Source organism: Humulus lupulus, chromosome 6 (assembly GCF_963169125.1).
Source record: "Humulus lupulus chromosome 6, drHumLupu1.1, whole genome shotgun sequence".
Classification (NCBI taxonomy): domain Eukaryota; kingdom Viridiplantae; phylum Streptophyta; class Magnoliopsida; order Rosales; family Cannabaceae; genus Humulus; species Humulus lupulus.
Window position 1 is genome coordinate 100,547,285 of NC_084798.1, and position 10,109 is coordinate 100,557,393.

Consider the following 10,109-nt stretch of genomic DNA (forward strand, 5'->3'; position numbering starts at 1 on the left):
ACTTAATAAGTATGTATCTCAATACAACCCATATACTTAATAAGTTTGTATCTCAATACAACCTTCATATTCAACTGTATAATAATTCAATCTCGCATTACTTATTTCATGAATCATTGATTATCATACTTCCAACATGCAAATTCAATCAAACAAATTTCTAATAGTCCAATATGGTTAACTAAATATTATGCAAGTTCATACAAAAAGGCACTACATGCAATCATCAAACCTAAACTAAAAGAATGGGACACCAATTCTCAACACAACTATTAGTTCACTATATTTTCTATAAAAAAATAATAAAGCAGCAAAAATCAAAACACCCATCTTGTATTATTACTAAAAATAATGAATACAGGAAAACTAGATGAAAACAACCACTTGACAAACTATTCACACATAAAACACAACTTAATAATAACTCATGAATAATACGATGCTACTAACAGAAAGAAATAGTTGTGGGAGAAGAATAATAAATCACATTATTTATGCTATCATAATGCAACCAACAGACTAAAAAAACCTAATACAATTAAAAGATCTTGTCCAGTTGAATACATGGTTCCAATACTTGAAGTTTAAAGTAAAAAGAAAAAAAATGTATTGATGATGTGAACCTTTAATTGGCGGCCATGTAGCTCAGATTCATTCAGAAGGATTGCCTCCTGAATAGCTTCTACTTTGACAAATTCCACATAAGCGTAATCCTTTGGTTGGCCAAACTTGTTGTTCGAATTGTGACTCTATTTATCGTCCTGCATGACTGGAAATGCTGCTGTACTTCTTTAGGGGTACATGCATAATCCACCTGTAGATGCCAACCAGGTTTTATTACTCCAAATCTTAAATTAAAATAGCCAATCAGCAAGATTTCCAAAATAGGAAAGAAGAAAAGGAGATAAGTAAGCAGATAAACATGCCCATAGGAAAAGGAGAATAAATAATGGCCTATGTGGGAATTGATAAGTTACAAAGACGGAAAATTCCTGCGTGTCCAAAGTTTGGAAGAAAAAAAGACCAGAGACCCCTCACCATATGCAAAAACAATGTAACTAGTGTGATAGCAATGCTATGATATGCAGCCATGTCAGGATATATATGACGATTTCCCTGGATGATCTAGTGTTAGAGAGTCCAACATTATCATATACAGAGTGGAATCTGAATTAAAAATTTCCAAAAGTTCTTGACCATTACACGCATCAGATTGAAAACATTAAGAGCATGGTCTGGCTTCCTTGCTTTCCCTAGAATTGCCATGAGTTTTGTGTAAACAAACCTACAAGATATATCAATATTTTAGCTTAACTTATTGGAAGTAAGAGTTAAAATTATAATAATATAGAGCCAGTAAATCTCACAACCAAGTCTACCCCCATCATCATCAAGTCCTATCATCATCATCATCAAGTCCTACCCCCATCATCATCAAGAACTAACTCTATGTACCAAACTAATTTATCAACTAACTATGAAGTACGAACAACTTCATGAGTTATGCAGTAGAACTGACCATGAGAAACCTTGTTTTTGTATAAAATCGTTTTAGACGAATATTTTACTGCGGCATTATGATCCAAGCTTCTGAACCTATAACTCTTCTAGAACATAGTGACTATCTCACAATAAAATAACTCATAAGAACAAGCACAAACAACAGTACAAAATCTTCATATGAGCAATCAAAATTACCTGCTTTTATTTCGTCCCCTTTCCTTATCTTCATATACCCACTCAACTACAGCCATTTCTATCTGCGAACATCTCTTCGGACCAAGCCCTTCAATAATCCTAAGCAATTGGCCCTTAGTGAACTCCAGTCCCAACTGCTTCATAATCCTCGAAAGCTTCCAGTCCTTAATGGCAGCTTAGTAGAATTGAGCCTGAATCAAAACAGAGCTCACCATTAATCATCCTCGAGATATTAATAAAACGAAATTTCCAAAACCCAATTAGCGTTGAAAAACAAAAAACTCCAATACAAACCTATCGACGAGAAACGATGCAATGTTAAGACAGTACCTTTCATTACATAATAAAATAAAAGTAAACATTAAGCAAAAAGAAAAAGGAATAAACATACAAACAAAGAAGAAGGCTACTGGGAACGAAAGCTATGTTTCAGACTAACTTACATTTTCCATGGCAAGTAATCCTTTGTCAAAGAAGAAGATAATTCCGAGAAATGAGAAGATATTTCCTCAACAAAGATGATCCAGAATTAATATCACAGAGATGTAAGTAACACAGTTTTTGTTCAACCAGAATCAAAAATACCAAAAAGAAACTCAATCTTGAACCCCTTATATGCAGCTCATACCCTTCAAACCCTTCTACACAACTTTGATTGATCCCAAAAAAAAAAAACAAAAAGTGATTTACCCATCATTTCGTTGCACGAACCCAGCTTTGCCAACCCCATTGAAAGTTAGAGCCCCCATCGACGCTGGTCGAGTCGCATTCAAATCTTTTATCGTCGAAACTCACCATTATTCGCACGCCATCCTTAGTCGTCAACCTACAGGAGGGAGAGACGGTGAGAGGTTGAGGCTGAGAGAGAACAGAGATAGCAGGGCTGAGAGATGGAGAGGGAAGGAAGGAGGGTGGAAAAAGAATTAACGAGAGAAAGAGAGTTGGAGAGTAGGTTAAAGTTTTTGGTTTTTTAATTTCAAAAATAAAAGTTTCAGGGTTTTTAAAAATATTTAAAAAATAACTTAATAAGTAGTTGTTTTTTTTTATAATATACTGGATAATTTATTAATATCTAATATTATACATTATTAATAAATTCGGTAAATTATTTAAATAACTTATTTGTAACTTATTACAAATTATTAATTAATAACTTTTTCTATATTAAGCATTTTTATTAAATTATACTAATAAAAAAATAATAATACTAAAAAAAATTATATGGCATTACAAATATAATAATTTAATGTTAACATATAGAATTATTTTTAAAATAAAATTATCAACTATTCACATATAAAGCATTTTTTAATGCTCTTTTTTACTAATTATTTCAAATATAATAAACTAATTTAAAAAATAGAATATATTAATAAAAACAAAATTACAATTAATAAACTTGTAGAGTTTTTTAAAATTATTATAAAGTTTATTCAATTGATAAAGTAAAATATTTTATAAATATTGTAATTAATACATCATTTTTATAAATATATTTACATAATTTAGTTTATTTTTAAAATTATATCATTCATTAATTATTTTTTTAGATATTTTTTTAATTGAATTTTGACGACAGTTTATACCTGTCGGTATTGAGTTTTTATTAACTGTCGGCGTTGGGGTCAATGGCGATAATTTTTAACTGTCGGCATTGTTCTTAAATTAACTGTCAGCGTTGGGGTCAACGACAATATTTTTTAACTGTCGACGTTGGGGTCAATGGCGACAGTTTTTAACTGTCGGCATTGTTTTCAAATTAACTGTTGGCGTTGGGGTGAATAGCGATAATCAAAAGTAACGGTGATAGTTATTGAATGTCGGCGTTGGTTTCTATGCCTACAGTTTTTAATTGTTGGCATAGAGTCGCACCGAGAAATTACGACAGTCAACAGAGTTGACTATTGTGGTTGGATGTCAGGAAAGCCCAGTTTTATTGTAGTGTAGCCACCACCCAAGACCCCTCTACGAGACCGAGCCACCCACAACCCCTCCACGAGACTGAGCCACCTACAACCCCTCTGCGAGACCGAGCCACCCACAACCCTGAGCCTGTCATTTGCGTCGTTTTCCCAAGACCCCCGAGCCCATGTCGTTTACGCCGTTTGCCGATGAGCAGCCCCCGAGCCCCCACCGTTTGCCCAATACCCATCCCCACCAATGAGCCCGCATCTGGCACAAGGAAGACCACGAGCCCAGACCCAAACCTCTTCCCCGTCATCCATGACCTCTTCACAAGACCTAGCCACCCATGATCTCTCCACGAAACTGAGCCACCCATGACCCTCCGCGAGCCCAAGCCCTCCAACCTCGTCCATAGCCCCATCCGCGACCCACGACCCTCCGCAAGCCAAACCCTCCGTGAGGGTAAGTAGATAAGGGATAGAGAGAGAGAGAGAGAGGAATTTGGGAGGGATGAAAGAATGGAGAAAGAAAGTGAGACTAAGGGAGGGGCAGAGATGCAGTTGGGGGTCTCGAGACTGGGTCTATGCTGAAGGTGTAGAAGTAGAGAGAAGAAAGGAGAAAGAAAGTGAGAGAGAAAGATGGAGTAGTCGAGGGTCTTGAGGAAGAAGAGAAGTGAGTGAGAGAGAGAGAGTGAATCGGGGATGACGCGGGGAAGAAGGGGAGAGAGAAAAGGAAAACCATTTTTTTAATTTTAATTTACTTTGTTTGAATTAAAATATATTTCTTATTTGTTTCATATTTTAGTGTTTTATTAATAAATAATTTAATATAATATTTAATTAATTATTAATATAACTTAAGGTAGTTTGGTAATTTTATAAAAATAGGTTGACAAAATTTAAATTTAGGGTACCAAATAGGTACGATTTGCAATTACAAGGTATCGAATGAGTATTATTGAAAACGTAGGGTACTAAGATTATATTTCGATAAAATACAGGGTACCAAATGAGCATTTACCTATATAGTATTAAAATATATATTTCTTTTTTTATGTAAAATATTTGTTGTTTTAAAAAGAAATAAAAACATGTATTATTATTTATCAAAATTATAATATTTTTATTTTAGTTAACTTTTTATCTTAATAAATATTATTAATATAATATATATAATTTTATAAAAGTAAAATATTATAAAAATTTAACAACTAATTAATATTAAATTTTTTTAATGATTTAAATAACTCATTTTCAACTAACAATTATATTTATTAAATTATATAAGAAGATACAAATTTAATTAAAATAATTTATTTAAACAAAACATTAAAAATTTGGATAAATTAATATATATATAACCTATTTTTAACTAAAAAATTTAGTATTACAAATTATTAGTTACTACTTTGACAAGTTTTATTTCAATATTAATTAATTTTTCTGTTCGTTTTTTTAAATAGTTGTTATTAGTTTCAAAAGAGAAAAAGAAAATTAGTTCTATAACATCATAATAAGTAGCATTCATGATTTTTTATTTAAAAAAGCTTCTTTTATTAAATATATATTAACTAATTGAATTAACAATTAATATTACAAATTATTATAAAATTATACAATTATTTGAGTAATTTAAAAAAAAAGAACTCATTTTTTGACTAATAGTTATTATATGTTGCATATTATTAATTTATAGTTTTTTTTTAAGAATATATTTATATAACATATTAAATTATAATACAAAATACAATTTTATCCCTACTTGATTAAAAAAAATGTATTGGATGAGACATCAGTTTTCGTAGAAATGTCGTCTCGTGTTAAAAGTAGACATGTTACGATAGTCTTACTAAAACTGTTGTCTCATGTAAGTTTTAATTTGCATGACACGGCAGTTCAAGAGCTACTATTGTGTCATGTCTATTTTTGACACCAGACAACAGTTCTACAAAAATTGTTGTATCTCGTGTGTTGCCTAAGTACAGTTTTGTAGTAGTGTCACAAGACTCCTAACATGATTCTAGCAACTCAATCCAACAAAAACCTAGCTTAAAAACTCATTAAAATCTCATTTTGATTTCTGAAACCCAGTAGCTCAAGAACTCTAAAACCAGTCATGCAAACTCAGAATTTAAGCTCTAAACTACGAATTGAAGCTTACTGTCTTTGATGAACCACTTCTTTAACAATTTCTGAGCTAGAACCTAAGCTTTTCAGCTTCAATTCAGTCCTTAAACATCAAAACCATAAACACTTTTAATACTCAGCCAAAACTCAGAATTCAAGTGCTCAAGAATGAAATTCAGTTCTTACCTTGGTCCTGGTTGAGTGTCCCTTAGTTAGAACTAAGCTAATCTGTAACGCCCCACGTCACTATGGCTGCTTCCTGGAATGACGACTGGCCCTACAAACCAACACGAGTCTTTCCAGTGTGCTTTGTCCTCACTCGCACGTTTCCTAGGAAAACTTTCCATGAGGTCACCCATCTTGAGATTACTCCAGGTCAAGCACGGTTAACTTTGGAGTTCTCAAGTGATGGGCCACCGAAAAAGAATATGCATCTTGTTGATATAGGTAGTACCCATCCATCCATTTAAGCCCTCTTCAACTATGTAGTCCCATACCTACACAGTCTTAGAATCATCACACTTGACCTTCCCTAGGCGATGTGGGAATTCACAGCTTTACCCGATCTTTCCCCTTACGGATCACAGGGTTCCGACTGTCACAATCACCCCCCTTACGGGCCCGCCGTCCCCGTGGGCCACACTTTCGGCTGGGTCAAGGCTTTGATACCATTTGTAACGCCCCATGTCACTATGGCTGCTTCCTGGAATGACGACTAGCCCTACAAACCAACACGAGTCTTTCCAGCGTGCTTTGTCCTCACTCGCACGTTTCCTAGAAAAACTTCCTAAGAGGTCACCCATCTTGCGTTCTCAAGTGATGGGCCACCGAAAAGAAGATGCATCTTGTAGATATAGGTAGTACCCATCAATCCATTTAAGCCCTCTTCAATTGTGTAGTCCCATACCTACACAGTCTTAGAATCATCACACTTGACCTTCCCCAGGCGATGTGGGATTGCACAGCTTTACCTGGTCTTTCCCCTTACGGATCACGGGATTCCGACTGTCACATAATCCCTCACAAATTCAGCTCAAAACACATAATTTCCAGTTGGGTTGCTTAGATTCTAGTGGTTCCCTTGAAAGAGAAGAAGAAAGAAGGAGAGAGAGATAGGAGAGTCGATTCCTCTATTTCCACTAAATTCTGAGGTTTTTACTTAGTCTAACCTTAGGTAATTAAGTTAATCCCGGGGCTTGGGGTACCGAAAACGTCCCCGAGGGCAAAATGGTAAAATTTCCCAATATTCCCTCCTAGGCTTCCTAACCTTAAATATATCTCCATATATTTATTTCCATAACCCGATAACCCAAATAATCATCTAATACCCGAATTACCCCTTGACCTGCCCCAAGTCAAACATTAAGCCCCGTTGTGACTGTTGGATCAGCTTATACAGGATCTTTATTTATTTTCATGTATATCTAATATTAAACAAATTAATACGAGATAGCCTATAACATCTTTCTAAAATTGAATTCAAAGAGAAACAAATAATAGAATACTTACATGTTGACCCTAATTTTAGTCAACTGACACGGAGTCAAAATGCTTGATGTGGATGAATGTGTTGGAATGAATATAATGAAAAAAACAGTAAAGGACACAAGAAATTATAGTGGTTCGGCCCCAGAAACTGGTAATGACCTACGTCCACTTAAGCTATTATTGATATGAGATCTCAAACGGGTGATCAAAGAACTAGGGTTCTTCAAGTTTCACCAACCTCAGAGAGAAAAACAATACAATCGTAATACAATAGCTCTAATTCTCTCATAAGTATGTAATTTTAATTAAGCAAAAACCAAAAAGTCCCTTTCCTTGAGCTATCGTTCTCTATTTATAGGCTCAAGGAGGATTACATGAATTAGTTACAGATATTCTTTCCTGAATAGTCGGATACTCAGGAAATCATGGGAGACAATCTCGTATATGATCATAACTGCATAAGATTTTCTCCAAATATATCGAGTATACGACCAAGCTGGTCGTACATAATGTTCAAGCATTGCGCCATGGAAATATTTCTGGTTGATGGTCGAACAAGACTTCTACCAGGTGTCAGCCACGTGTTCAAAAATATCTGCCACGTAACTCGTGCTTGTTTTTTTGGATAACATTTGCCCCCCCAAGTTTATTTATTATGAACAACAATAAATAAACTTTAAGGAAACGACCCTTCGATTACCCCACCAGATCTATCAGAGGAATTCGTGCATCCTTGAGAAAAGTAACCTACCCCTGTCCAATCACAGCTTTTCGGTTCCCAAGTAACCCATTGACGGCTATCACCCTTCCCCATGCTTCGAAAAGAGGAAACAGATGATTACTCCCTCTTTCATGCCACGGACAAAAAATATATATAGCCTTCTCATAGTCTTCTTTTCCTTTTTACGCAAGTTATTTCTCCTTCAAGAAACCCTAAAACCAGAACCTTCAATCTCGCCGAAGACCATCTTTCAGCGTTTAAAGAACCAGCCATCCGTTCGTCTTCGCATAAAGCTCTTCCAAATCTCCACAACATTTGCTTCTGTTAAGTTTCAGAACCTTTATGCTTTTTTATCTTTGCCGTGCATGCCTCTGTAGGTTAACTGTTAAGTCCTGGTGTTGTCTGTGTTTCTGGGTTGAGATGCATGAAGATAGGGGATTTATTGGGTGATAGTAGATTGGATGATATTTCTTTGCCATTTAGAAGTTACGAGTTAGTTTGATAGCCGAGATCATGAATTTAGGACGTAAAACCGAAGTAAAAATTCGATTTTTATGCTAGCTGAAAAACTAAGTTTTTCCCGCCCTTAAAGGAGTTGAAAAAGCTTTTTCGAAAAACTTTTTACTTTCACTTTTTGATATGCTTTTCAAACAGTTCGTGTGAAAAAATTATTTTTTTGTTAGAATGCTATTGTATAAAAGTTTGACTTTTATACACGACCAACGTTATTCTAAAAAACTTTCTAGATTCTTCATCATCACCTCCCCATTCTTCTGTTCGCAGATTTTAATGCCAGAATTTTGGGGAGGTGAGCGGCCAATCGATGACGATCTTCTTGCACAACTTCTCGAAGGCGAAGAACAGCCAGCCCATCGCGTTCACGAGATTCCATTTTTAAGAGTTTCTTCTTCCAGACCTCAACCATCACCACCTCAAATGGCCCGCTCTAAATCTCCAAGCAAAAAGAAACCAAATCCTGAAAATAATCCAAATCCTCTTGCCCAGCCTGATTCGCAGGCTAGGGGTCCCTCGACCAGTGGTCGAGAAAACATTGCCCCTGACCCTCGCATTCAGGTCAGGGCTCACCCTCGACATTCAAACCTCCCTAATGTTGAGTGGTATCTTTCTCCCACCAGCCAGGTGACTCCCCGGATGCTTGCCAATTATCTTAGGAAGTATCCTCTTACTGGGGTCAATCTCAAGATCCATGCTGCTGACCAGAGAGTTAATCTGCCTGGGGGCATCTATAGCGCTTGGTCAAGATACCACATAGAGGCGGGGGCTACCCTTCTTCTACATCCGTTCTATCAGGGGGTGGCAAACTACTTTGGTGTTGCCCCCTTTCAAATTACCCCAAACGGATATAGAATGCTCGTTGCACTCTATATCCTTTACAAACTCAAAAAATGGCCAGAGCCCACTCCCCATGAGGTCAACTTCCTTTTTGACCTTAAGTCCAACCCCCAATAGTACGGGACGGGCTTTTTTCACTTTTTTCCCCAGGAAACAAACCGTATGTTCCTGAGTGACACTACTCATATCTCCAACATGGGGAAATATAATCAGGAGTATTTCCTCACGCCAAACATGACTATGAACAACTTCGCCTTCGCTCGTGGAGGCAAATGTCCTTTTCCACTGGTCGCTATTTTTCTTAACAAATTCTTTTGCACTTCTCTAAAGTATCTTGTGCCTTTCAGGACCACGGTTATGCCTGAACCCAACACCAGACATGTTGTTGAGGTCCAACACATTGGCCAAGATGGCTGACGCTGAAAAAAGCGTTAAGTCCCTGGTCTCTGATGAAAACCTGAGGCTGTCTAGCCTCCTGGCTCCTCGTCAGGAAATGAGGGAACTCGTGGTGGCAGACGCCACTGCCAAGGGGAATCCCGAGCAGCAACCCCCAACGTCCCCTCCCCGAAGGAGGCCAACGGGGGTTACGATCAAGGAACCCACTGGCGTCCCTTCAACAGAGAGGCCTTTTGCGCCCCAAGGGAAGGGGAAACAAAAGGCAACAGAGTCTGTCATAGACTTGGATGAGTCTTCAGACGAAAATGGTACTGTTATTTTTCTTTTAAATAGCTTGCCAATTCCCTATCACTTGTTTAACGGGGACGGAAATTTTACGTATACTCCAAATCTAGGGCCAGACTTCTTCGTGCCAGAGAGTG

The 10,109-nt window shown here is 36.6% G+C and overlaps 1 protein-coding gene across 1 annotated transcript; it reads right to left on the bottom strand.

The window, feature by feature from the left end:
* Positions 1-682: 682 nt before the first annotated feature.
* LOC133785349 (pentatricopeptide repeat-containing protein At5g67570, chloroplastic-like) lies at positions 683-1,882 on the bottom strand. Its single transcript, XM_062224597.1, has 4 exons — positions 1,699-1,882; positions 1,204-1,285; positions 1,039-1,116; positions 683-814 (listed from the first exon to the last, which is right to left on the bottom strand). Exons 1-4 carry the CDS (start codon positions 1,839-1,841, stop codon positions 683-685), a joined length of 435 nt encoding a protein of 144 aa, XP_062080581.1. The 5' UTR covers positions 1,842-1,882.
* Positions 1,883-10,109: the final 8,227 nt, after the last annotated feature.

Coding starts and splice junctions, on each gene's coding strand:
- LOC133785349 (XM_062224597.1), bottom strand. CDS start 1,841: ATGAAGCAGTTGGGACTGGAGTTCACTAAGGGCCAATTGCTTAGGATT. Junction 1,286..1,698: donor AGGGGACGAAATAAAAGCAG/GTAATTTTGATT, acceptor TATATCTTGTAG/GTTTGTTTACACAAAACTCA. Junction 1,117..1,203: donor ATGTTTTCAATCTGATGCGT/GTAATGGTCAAG, acceptor TAGATCATCCAG/GGAAATCGTCATATATATCC.